At 34.8% G+C, this 12,559-nt stretch overlaps 2 protein-coding genes across 3 annotated transcripts; both read right to left on the reverse strand.

Annotated features, from left to right (window-relative positions):
* Window positions 1-5,897: 5,897 nt before the first annotated feature.
* On the reverse strand, window positions 5,898-6,517 carry LOC113329263. Its single transcript, XM_026576225.1, has one exon. The coding sequence runs from the start codon at window positions 6,511-6,513 to the stop codon at window positions 6,058-6,060; it is 456 nt and encodes a 151-aa protein (XP_026432010.1). The 5' UTR covers window positions 6,514-6,517; the 3' UTR covers window positions 5,898-6,057.
* Window positions 6,518-7,227: 710 nt separating this feature from the next.
* On the reverse strand, window positions 7,228-11,664 carry LOC113287851 (probable methyltransferase PMT28). Of its 2 annotated transcripts, XR_003330357.1 has the most exons (9): window positions 10,562-11,664; window positions 10,315-10,464; window positions 9,511-9,781; window positions 9,322-9,414; window positions 9,039-9,213; window positions 8,670-8,912; window positions 8,375-8,569; window positions 7,815-8,141; window positions 7,228-7,502 (listed from the first exon to the last, which is right to left on the reverse strand). XR_003330357.1 is itself a non-coding variant. In XM_026536710.1 (8 exons), exons 1-8 carry the CDS (start codon window positions 11,378-11,380, stop codon window positions 7,940-7,942), a joined length of 2,148 nt encoding a protein of 715 aa, XP_026392495.1. In that variant the 5' UTR covers window positions 11,381-11,664; the 3' UTR covers window positions 7,687-7,939. The 2 variants fall into 2 exon arrangements, 1 of the variants encoding a protein (XP_026392495.1); XM_026536710.1 differs by lacking the exon at window positions 7,228-7,502 and having other exon boundaries at window positions 7,687-8,141.
* Window positions 11,665-12,559: the final 895 nt, after the last annotated feature.

Raw genomic sequence — 12,559 nt, forward strand, 5'->3', positions numbered from 1 at the left:
TCACATTTCTATAACGTAAATTAAAAATGACACCAATTTCTTTGGATTTCTTCTTCTAATTGACCATTTTCTGATATACTTGTACATTTTCTCCTATACAATTTAACTTCTTAATTGAGAAAATATTGTCTAAATGAATAAATACTCGTTTATCGATAAATGAATAAAATATTCATTTATCGATAAATAAATAACCCCGCTAAAACGAATATTTTTTCGTTCTCCCGAGAGCATTCATTTATCGAGGTTCGAATGTGTGCAAGGCTGAGTACTTGTGGGTGAAGTTGATTCACTGAACCACAGAGTATTGTCGGTCATGTCCCATGGAAAATTTTAGACCGTTAAATGGGAACGTGACACCTAGTAAGGTGGTATACCATTGTTTCTGGGAAAATCTCAAACCACTTCATATTAACTAAACTTCTATCTATCATTTCTCTAATATTTGCATCCCCTTCTCTCCGGTTAATCCAAGTGAAAGGATCCCCAAAGAATCTCAAGTATAAAAGACCAATTAAGTTGTTGAACAACAAATTGAATGAAAGATACAACACTAGAATCACTATCATCCAAGGACATGTTACCAAGGTAGTCAATATCGGTTGTATATGTCGATATTACAGGTTTTTATCAGGTATCGGAAAATACCTATACAAAGATGGAATGATATTATCGGTTGTGCAGGCCAGTACGGACCGATATATCGGTTTTACTTATACATCGATAATATCGGTTTCAGTGGATAAATTTTCTATCAACATGCATCTAGTCTTTACAAACAAGTACAACGTCAATTGGGGAAGGTAAAAAGTCATAATATATTTATTGCATAAAATCAACGACTATATGGTAGGATAGAAGATGGAAACCATATTTCAATTGCAAGGAAGGGAAATGTAAAGGATAAAAGTGAAGGATAATAAGAAAGATTTACCGATATAATGGGACAACAATCACAATGTTGGCTAATAAATCACCTTGTATTTTGGAAATTTGAGATATATGCATGATTTTTATTATTTTTTACTATGGTTTTATAAATATTTGAAATTCTAGATGTAATGATGCATCACCGATAAAAACCGATATTATCTTTTGTATAGGTGTATAGGACCCGACCGATACGAGACCGATAGAGATATTAACTACCTTGCATGTTACTTGATCAGATTTTTTTTGCAAATATTCCCACTGCGCATACTTTCCTTGTGCATCCAATGCTCCATATATACATGAAATGAGACAGAGAGTACCTCTAATTTTAACTGAGACAGTTATAATGTTCAAATTGATTTCTAGAAGCTGCACATCACTGTTACTAGTCCAAGCCACTAATTGACCCCATGATTTTCCTATAGATGGTATTATTACCCAATCCCTAAATTTGAGAGGTTTCTAACAGTTTTTTCCATCTTTATCAAACCCATCTTAGATTCAGTGATGAATACTAACTCTGGCTTATGCTTTTTCAGCAAGAATTTCAGGTGGTTATAGGTTTTAGGACTATTACAGCCCTCACCATTCCAAGAAAGTAATTTCATTTTGATTAAAACAAAGAGAACATTAACGCAAGCAAAAATAAATAAAAGAAAAAGAGGCCGAAAAATGGGATAAACAAAGCAAAACACAAGCAATTAGGACTTAGAGAAGGATTTTACACAACACACAACAATCTCAGACCATAAATAAGAACGAGAAATATTAGCACAAATTAAATCTTATGGACGCAGAAAGGAGTTGGAAGGAAATTAGACGGAGGTTAAACCTAGATCAATTGAAACTATGAAATTGAAACAAGGAAAAAAAACGAAAGAAACTAAAACGCGAAGAAATGAGAAATCGGGTACTTATCTGAGATATTAGGTAGTCTTTGTGTTGAAATTGATGAACAGGAGATTAAAGGAGGAAGAAACAACGTCGTATTCATTGAAAATCACGGAGAATTTGGCGGAATTGTGAGCTAGGATTTTTTTTCGCCTCAAAATCGCTTATTTAGTCGCCCCCCCTGCTTCCATATTTTTTTGATTGAAGTCAATGGTGTGACTTGACAGTCAATGACGGGTCCAACCCTTAATATTTGAAATGTTGGGTACCAAAGCAATGTGTTGGATATTTGCCGGGTACCAAACATTAAATAACCCTTTTAACAAATATGGTAGTGGAGAAAGAGAAAGAACATGCCCATGAACAATGAAATATGTAATGTCGTTCATGTCAAAAATGTTTTTATTTTGAAATATATAACCAAAAGTCTCTTAAGAATAGATATAAATGTGATATATATATATATATATATATGATACATGTGGTATTATCACATATAAGACAAAATAAACTTTTTTTGTTGTTTGATATTGTGTATGGTATCTTCAGAGATACTTATTAGAACAAAATGGTATATTATTATCAAATCTAAAATACTAGCTTGTGTTAACAAGAAAATTCATTAATAGTAAATTTAGAAGTCAATGACTAAATGCAACCATGATTTGATTAAATACAACCCTCACCTTTTAATATATTAACAATATCACCCTACATAAAGTATGTGATGATTACCCACCATCATCACTACCGGTTAACATCTTCTCTCTTTTAAGTTCAGTTTTTGATCTGAACACGATTAGTTCCCGTACATTTTGGTTCTAAATATCAATCCACGATAGATTATATTAATTACCTCTCTGTAATTATCTTTCCTCTAATAATCATGATAAGTCAAAATATAACTCAATTTAATATTAATCTAGCATTGATATCAATCTAACATTGGTTCTGAAATTCTAAACCTATTAATCTGATCGAGACTTTCATTATAGTTTTTGGTATGAATGAAAATCAGGAAATAATCTACTACTTTTTGTTCATGGAATTTGAATCACTGAAATTACCACCGTATCCTTATAAAAAAACCCTAGTAAAAGAACTCTTCTTCCTTATATCTTTATTTCCTTCTTTCTTCCTGCCAAGAACTCTTCTTTCTTATATCTTTATTTCCTTCTTTCTTCCTGCCTCTTTCTCTTCCTCGACCACAAACTCTACATCCGTAGGAATAATTGCAGAGATCAAAGAAACCGTTGAACTAGTGCTCTTAGAATTACTTGGCCACCAGTTTCATAACCAAATTCAAGATTTGACGAACAATTCAACGACGATGATGATGGCTAGTTGCCAGCATATAATTTCATGATTATCAGTTTAACCCAATTTAACTTTTTGGGTGAAGTTTAAGGAGTCGTGCTAATGGTGAAAAGAAAAAGCATTAGTGGCAAGCTTCACCCTTTCTCCTTGTGTAATACCAAGTCTAATTCTTTTAATAGAGTTTTAGTTCATGATGAAAGAAGCATAAAATGATAAATCACATACACTAGTCAACTGTATTTGAATCTCCAATACGGTTTTGTGTCATGTAATTAAGTTAAATTCATACTTCAAAAGCTATATTTGAATCTATTAGACAATATATAAAAATTTCAATTTCATTTTATTTGAATGAATTTATAAAACAAGATTCCGCGAAATAATTTTGTGTGGGAAACAAATTAAATCTGTTATTCGTGATAGTGATGTCAGATTGTTGGATTATGAATCATGTATGTTTTCTTAGTTTTGTTATTAGTTTTTGTTGGTTGGGTGGATTTGATAATCACCATTAAAGAGCTTGTAAAAGAGTTCATCTTTGGCTCATAATTGGGGTTAGCAACGATGAATTTGTTGATTTTTGTTAGGCCATTTTGAAACTAGGGTTCTTATTTTGGGATGAACACAAGAGATTGGGTTTTAATTTCAGGGGCTTTTAAGTCTTTTACAAATAGGAAAACTGCCACGTCTACAGTTAACTGGTGTTACCCGTTTTTTGAAAAAAACGGGACGGAAAATCTCAAACTCGGCTATTTGGTAGAAAGATTTCAAAAAACGGTCACTTTCTTAAATATAATTGATAAAGATGGCCACTTTATTAAAAAATCCAATAAAATTAGGTCAAAAGAAGATAATAAAGGTGGGTTTTTGTTATTTAAATCAATTGGGTTTCCGATATTAAACAATTAGAAAAGGAGTTGTATTTAACTATGACGAGGGTATATTTAAACACTGTCATTTAGAAATAACATGTTTTTGAAATTATGATCGTGAATATTTATAAGCTTTATATCGTCTGAATGCATTTTAATACACTTATACACCGAGTATAAACACGACAATCAAATTATACATATTTCTTAACCTAAGAATTAAATTAATAATAAGAACAATTTTATAAATGTGACCTCGTATTAATACATATGAAAATGTCCTTGTCGTCACTGTTGCTACTTGGTACAAACTATACTCCTTGAAGGTGATACCAAGTTTAGAGAGGGAAGGCATTGGCATTAATTTACCTGATGAGGTAATACGTACGATCTATTTACTTCGTTGATTTCAAAGTCGTCATTCAACATTGTATAATACTTAAAATCTGGGAGAAAAAAATATCGAAGATCTATCCAAAATCTTAATTTTGATGAATCACAGTGGGAATATAATATCATGTAATGATTGGATTGTCACAAGTAATAGTCGACCAACACAATGCTCAATCTTTATTTCCTAATTGGTATAAAGATTAAAAATTAGATGAGCTATGTAAGAACCAAGAGCTAATCACGCTTTGTTAAGTTCCTACAAAATCTGTACAAGCACTTATTGTATGGAACTCACGGAGAGAATGAAAATGCATCTATAAATATGAATGTCAAAAGAATAACATTGTAGAGAAAATAATGAGCCAATTATTGAACTGTAAATCACTAATACTTGAATCCATATCCAATTTTTGAATCCATATCATCACAAACAATGATATTTTGTCTTGAAAAAACTCAAAAGAACATTCCTTCACTTGAATGGACAAGAAAATAAGAATTACAAAGAATGAAAGAATGCAAAGTGACGGCATCTTTCTCAATCAACACTTTCTAAAGTACAGGAGCATCCTTTTAAGCCGATAAATTTGTTTAATGATAGTCATTTTTTTTTTAGGCGGAATGGGTCAAATTTTATTAACAATTCAAATGGTAATATTGCAAGAAGGACGCGTGCTTTTGGGAAATGAAGGAGGAAAGTGTTGGAATTTCAGCTCCTTAATCTTTATGCTTTACCACTAAATAACTTATAAGCTCACTACATGCTGAAATTAGACTAGAAACTAGTATTAGCATACTCAACAACTCATTGAAACCTGCACTATACATAGTAGTGACACTACATATAGTTCATACAAAAACAGGTTGAGAACAAGGAAATAAAAACACTTAAGACACTAAACCTTTCATGACTTAATATCAACTTATATTTCCTCACATTACTTGATGATGGATGAAAACTGATTTGCTTTTAAAGAAAACTTATGAGGCTAGAAGAGAGTCCTAGTCATGCTTGCACATGTCCACCAATCTTTCCATCATGAGTTGGATGACACCTCATGGCTACATTGAACACCTCATATGACATGTCAAGCTAAAGTGCTTAGATTCAACATTATCTAGCATTAACCTTAAGCTAGTCTTTAAGACATAGTTAATACCATAAACATGCCTTAATGCAGATTAAGACTAAACCGACTTATCATAGTATAAACAAGATTAGTTTAACGAAATGCAGATTTGTTGCGCAAAACACATAAATGCCATCAAAAAGAACTTAAAATGAGTAAATACAATATCTCAATAAAGATTAAAACTTTGTAAGAGAAATATATCACCAAAAACTTAGCTTAATATTCATTGTTGTTTTGGTTTTATAAGAAAATTGGTGCTGGAATTGTGCATGTGAGACGAACTACGTCAATAGATCCTCCCCCAATTATAAAAATACACATAAATATTAATTAGAAAGCTGATAAACTTAAACAGGTGAGATCATCAAACAAGATCAAGCTCTTATACGTACAAAGAGGTCTGGATACATACTTCGATACTTAAATTTTTTTTCATCGATTAGAAATATATATGCAAACTTGCATTTCTCTCACTCTGCAATCAAAGAATTTAAAACAAATGTGCCTAAACATTTTAATTACCAGACTACATTTTCCATACTAGGAGCATCTGATGGTATGATCCTGATAACAAGTCCAGGGAAAACATCGTCAGGATCATGAATATGAGGATTTCTTTCAACTATATATGGATCTCCACACTTGTCACTAATTGTATGTAAAGTCTCACCTTCACCAACCACATAGATTTCTTCACATGGTCTATTATTACCACCAATCCAGAAATGATTACTCATATCATTTCCATTTCCACTACTGATCATCACCATCTCATCATGACCATGACCAATATGTTTTCCATCAGTAGAAATAGAATTAATCTCCTTGATAGCAGTTACTAAGATTACACATACTAATAATAGAGCACACCACCATGAAACTTCATCAGCTATCCTTGATACTGTTTTGCTCATTGTGATTGTGTGATGATTATCTCTTCCTCTTGTTGACTTGCAAGAAACAGCAGTAGCCATGAGAGATCAGATACAGAGAGCACAGAAGAAGACAGATATATATAGGTGGTGAAAGGGAAAAAGAGAATGAGTGAAATTGTATAATTATTAGTTAGTTAGTTTTTAACATACGTCGTGGGAGTTGAGGATTCGAACGACACAAGGACGTGACGAGCTGATTTAGATCATATATGTCTTACGTGCAATCCTGTCTTAAGTTTATTTTTAGCATAACTACCAAAAGATACAGGTTTCATCCGGACCTAGTTGAAAACAAAAACAAAATTGCTGCTGGCTGGATCCATGACGTTTACCGACCTATCATTTGTCTTACTTTACCCACTATCACGTCATGATAGTTCTACGATGTGGCAGTATGCACTCGAGGTTCATCATTACAGGGCTAGTTTTTGTAGGATGAAAATCCGACTATTTGCTTTGGTCGTACTGTATACTTTTATGGAGCAATCAGTAATGCCAAAGGTAATTATTCTTAGCATCAAAAGTAATTGATCAATTAACGGACACCTAAACTGGAAAGGTTCACATTTGAGTCGACTTGGTGAAAGGTAGAAACAAAAAATATTATTTAGCGATCCGCCGCTAGTTTCACGGTGTTCATAACTGCATTTCTCAATGGCCTTTGGCTTTTGAATGAGGTATCTTATTGGAATTTTGATTCTGGAAAACAGATGTGAACTGGCTTTGATAAACTGATTTAGTAGCTTAAAAATACCGACTTCATTTTTCACTCTTATGCAAAAGACATAAAAAATTCACCTTATATTTTAACAATTACTGTCACTAGTTTTTCTTTTTACTATAAGGTTTTACCATATTGTCTTCACAAGACTATATTTCAACTCTAGAAATTGTTGGTTTCTCTTGCAGCAGTTTTAGATATGAATTCTTCTTCAGCGGCAGGTGCTAAAAATGACAGGTGTTCATTTTGATGTTGTGCTGCATCATTGCTGCTCGAGGTGGCGTTGAAATAACCGTGAAGCTTTTATCTGACAATACAAGGAGAATGTCTTCTTAGAAATCTTACTACATCTAAACTTGACTACTGATTTTAGTAGTAACCAAGTGAAAATCTGTCACAAGGCATTTCCCTGAAACCTGAACTCCAACAAGCATATTTGCTTGTTTTGATGCATTCCACAGATATAATCTCGAGGAAAAAGTAACAAGTGAGAAGTGGAAAAAATGATTTTCATTGATGTGAAAGGGAAAGCTGTTCACATATTTCTCACGAGTGTGGGAATGAGAAGCAAGAGATCACAGCATTTCCTACAATTTACTATGTAAAACCACATATCTACCTCAGTTACTGTACTTTGAGTCAACGTTCCGTAGCAAAACACAAGCTCTAATTCTTCTCCTCCTTCAATTGATGTAGAATTTTGATGGCGCAAGCTCAATGATACGTCTTCATTTACGTGAAATTTTAAGAAGGTCGCCATGTGGTTTTCTGTGCGCAGATTATACCCTCCTTATCCTGGGTGAATGTCATTACCATCTCCCAATGAAGACTTCTTAAGATTGCCTCCAAAGGTTCCAAAATCTCTGACTTGTCTCGAATAATCACCCAACCTCCAGGTCTTAAAAGTCGATCCATTTCAACCACGATCCCCACAGGTTGCTTACACCTGAAACCCGATTCATTAAACAAAGTTATGATCAAATCCACTACTAATAGAACAGACCAACTAACTTACACAATAAAAATGAAAGAATGATTTAGACTCTTTGCTTTATTTCAGAATCTAATGTGAACACTCCATGGACATATATATTTGTGTTACACGAGGGAAACAGAGCAAACACAAGAGTAGCATATTAAAAAGAAAAACTGAAATTCAACTGTCAAATCAATTAGAACCTGTTCTTAAGACGTGAAAAGAGATGATCAGCATGCAAAAGGTCGTAGCTTCTTGGATAACTCCCAAATGACTCGCACCAATCTTGGTATACACCTAGAAGCCCGCGCTCGTATATCACAGGAAGTGTGTCAGGAGCATTGACAGGGACAACATTCATTACCCACACGTTTTTTTGTGCAAGGGCTGCTGCAAATCTGTTAAGGCAGATTTATGAACAACTTTTCTTTTATAGTTAAATAGAAACAACTAACCAAAGAATCCTGCTAACAGAAGAACACATAATCAGGTACATACCCTCCATAAATAGCTTTCATGTCCATTATGTTCCGGACATTTGACCAATTGATTCCCATCCCAACAAGATACGACTTCTCAACAACAGCTTTCCAGTGCGCTGTGTCTGCAGCCAACTTTCCGGTGTTGCCCAACCATTCTGGAAATGTTTCAAGCCTCTTAGGCCATTCCTCGGGCCACTCAGTCCCCCTTTGCTCAATGGAAGCTGGGATGGTGTGTAAGCAAGTTTTCATTGGAACATACCTGTGGAGATGAAAAGTTCTATTCACAAAGGGTGGTACAATAATTGATGTTTTGCTTCTCAATTCAGTTCCAGTTGGCAGTAGTACTCTTGCTAGATCAAAGTCCGGGTAAAAACAGAAGGCTTACCAGGCTGCATCTGGCTTCTCATTTTCCGTGCAGAGGGGAGGGTGTTTTTTCCTTCTCAACTCATATATGGCATTATTATCCGGTTTCTGATATACTTTAACGCCCAAATCACTGGTTTCATCAGTTTTATGAGCAAGGATATTAAAACAGATCGAAGCAGTCAAATCCAGCATCTCTGGAGGAAAAAGAAAGGGAAGATAGAATTGGGGATGAGAATAAAGTTCATCTTATCAATGACGTGCATCAGTACCAAAAAATCAAGAACACAAAGAGGAGGCCTCACTTGCTTCGTCTTCAATGTTGTCATGTTTCTTCGACAAAATAAAGTATCCTCCAGGCCGCAGTATTCTATTAATCTCTAGAAGTAGCCGCCCACCTTTAAGGAATAAGAAAATGTTCAAAATAATTACTGATCAGTAAACCAAAACGAAATTGATGCTGGGCGAAAAAAGAAGAAGGAGAAATATCTAACCATTAGAATGCCAGGGTACGCTGCATTCCCCACAATGTATAGCATCAAATACACCGCTAGGAAAAGGAAGCCTTCGTGTTCCGAAATGGCTCACAACTGCAGGAAAACCTCGCTCAAGTGCAATTTGTGCAAGATCTGTCAAGTCATCCTTTAACCCTAGTGACAATGCTAATACCTCTTTGTCAAGTAGAGTAGCACCAAAGCTTGAATCCATACATCCAAGGTCTAGTACTATGCGAATGTTCTTTCCCCATTCGATATCTGGTACCATCTACTTAAGCCAACCAAATTTCAAGGAAACACAACGAATCTAAGATTACGATAGAATAATTCAGTAAAACCAAATAACATGTTGAAACCTCTATGTCATTGTTTAAAAACATACTACCTCCGTTGCAAAAAAAAAAGAGGCTGATTTCATATACAAATGACACATGAAACAAGCCTATTTTTTTGAAACGGAGGGAGTAGGTTTAATACTAGTTTTGCTTTTTCTGTCCTGATATCTACTCCAAATAATGCACACACCGACATCCAGAAGCCTGTACCATGGTAACTATGTAGTGTAGTCTATAGATCAAAACCACCACTTGCTAAATAGTCAAGAAATTTTGAATCTCCATTATTGCTAAATTATGTCAGATTGCGACCAATTCTTACTTCTAAGTTAGTTGAGTGGCACTTAGTGGGGGAAATTGTTATCAACATTTCAATGTGCTACTCAAGAAATTAACTAGACAGACACCACTGAGCACATAAGATATATAGGAAACTTATATTCGGACACAAGGAAATAAGATTCACCTCTTCAATGAAATCAAGGTAGTGAAGAACTCCACCCTTCCACTCAGATTGGTTCGAAGGGAAGGTAAGATATTCTCCGGACAGCATAAGCCAATTTTGAGTTTTGATGAATGAAGCAAGTTTTGGGTGTTCCACATTCCCATAAGATACCTGCAAAACCATTTATACTTTCCAGCATCAAGAAATCAACAATATAATACCTGCAACAAACTTTAACACACAAAATGTGATTGAACTCCTCACATACCTTCAATTTGCTATCAGGCCAAGGTACTGGGGTATCATATCCCCCTGGAGGAAGTGGAACTAAACACATTGGAGGTGTTCTTGGGCAACTCCTCTCATGATGCCTATAAATTTGCAACTTCCCAGTGGAACTCTCCACATCAGTGCACGGCAAATAATTGTATTTACTTCTTACATTACACATTTTCCATGTATATTGCACATTCGATTCAAATACAGGTCCTAACTTCTTCTTCACCTTCCCAATTTTTTTTGATTCAGCATTTTCAATATCTTCAATATTCTCCCCATTTTCTTGTCCTTCCACACCCACTTCTCCTCCAGTCTCCCCATTGTTTTCTCCTTCCACATCCACCCCTTCGTTATCATCAATTTCATCTTCCCCATCACTTTCCTTCTCCGAATTCTCCTCTTCCGATTTCTCCACCTCAATAGTACTATTCGAAGCCCCCGAATCTTGTTCTTTCGGCTTAATCACCTCTACTACTTTTTTCCTGTCTTTCTCCTTGTGATGGGTAATCACAGGAGGTACAACCCTTTGTTCCTTTTTCTTATCTTTGTCACCCCAAACAGATTTCACTTTCTCTTTGTCATCATGTTTACTCTTCTTAGGATGAATTTTAGAACTTAGCTTGTAATTAGCTACAGCAGGTTCAGCAATATCACCAAAACTATCTCTTTGATAAGTTAAAGAACTAGAAGATGATGAAAATGTAGACCAAATGAAGATAAAACAAAGACCCAGTAATGCTACTGCTGTCATCTTCACACAAAACCCATATGGTCTTTTCATATTCTTACCAAACTTGGATATTGCCATTTTCAAAATAGCAATTAAATAGCAGCAGGATCACAAACTGTAAAATGAAGAAGAATTTTGACAAATCTATGAAACTTTGAAGCTCCCCCCAAGATTGAGAAACATCAGTAGATCCTAAGCAAGTAAAGAATTGATATAAAAATTAAGTAAGATTTAACTAGAAAAGGAGGAATTTTGTAAAGTACCCAGATTTGGAAAATGAAAAAGAGGTACTTGGTAGAACTAATAATCAGCTGATTTGGGGGTAGAGTGTAATATACACCAACTGCATCAACTTTTTCTCATTTTTATTATTAATTACATAAAAACAATTCAATAATTCAAAAAAGAGAGCAAAGGATTTAATTTGAATGTTTTTTTAAGGAAAAAGCTCACAGATTATGGAGTTTGACTGTAGCTGACCAATAGTCTCACTCTCCCGGCACTCGAGAGCAAATGCAGTGGTGCGATCAAAACAAAAGATCAAAAAAAAGACCAAATTTTGGGTTTAGTCCGTGTTGTGACGCAACGGTACATGATTAAAATTTCGTCAGGCGGACTTTAAAAGTCCGCCCCATTTTTTTTTCGTAAAATTTTATCAGGCGGACGTTAAAAGTCCGCCCCATTAAAATTTCATCAGGGCGACTTTAAAAGTCCGCCCCATTTTTTTTTCGTAAAATTTCATCAGGCGGACTTTAAAAGTCCGCCTCATTCTTTTTCTTTTTTATTTAATTTGAATTTTCATCGGGCGTAATTTAAATCTCCGCACGTTAACAAGCGTACTTTAAATTTACGCCCAACAACAAGCGTACTTTAAATTTACGCCCGACTATATTAGAATTTGGGATTTGGTCGCGACCATATTTGGTCTGGAATTTGATCTTTGGTTGGGATTTGATCTTTACTCCGTCCCACTGTGTTACGATCTCATCCCAAATTTTTGGTTATACTCGCCCACTGCTGGTAATAAACATCGGCGACTGGGTTTAGTACTAGAGAACTAGAGAGTAGAGAGAATGAAAGTAAGATTTCCGCTTTCAACGGTCCGTCTGACTTTGGATCCGCACGCACATCTGGGAGACAAGCCGTTATGTTTCAAGAAAAATGATATTTTCACATTTTCAGTTATGTTTCAAGAAAAGTGATATTTTCACATTTGTGCAAAAAGTTGGCAGTATGATCTTTCAATTTGAGACGGCT

The sequence above is a fragment of the Papaver somniferum genome, chromosome 1 (genome assembly GCF_003573695.1).
Source record: "Papaver somniferum cultivar HN1 chromosome 1, ASM357369v1, whole genome shotgun sequence".
Classification (NCBI taxonomy): Eukaryota; Viridiplantae; Streptophyta; class Magnoliopsida; order Ranunculales; family Papaveraceae; genus Papaver; species Papaver somniferum.

What these genes read in the sequence shown, in the direction of transcription:
- LOC113329263 (XM_026576225.1), bottom strand. Translation starts at nt 6,513, where the DNA reads ATGGCTACTGCTGTTTCTTGCAAGTCAACAAGAGGAAGAGATAATCAT.
- LOC113287851 (XM_026536710.1), bottom strand. Translation starts at nt 11,380, where the DNA reads ATGGCAATATCCAAGTTTGGTAAGAATATGAAAAGACCATATGGGTTT. An exon ending in GGCCTGATAGCAAATTGAAG is followed by an intron (nt 10,465 to 10,561) that starts GTATGTGAGGAG and finishes ATGGTTTTGCAG; the next exon opens with GTATCTTATGGGAATGTGGA. An exon ending in TTTTCACGTCTTAAGAACAG is followed by an intron (nt 8,142 to 8,374) that starts GTTCTAATTGAT and finishes ATCGGGTTTCAG; the next exon opens with GTGTAAGCAACCTGTGGGGA.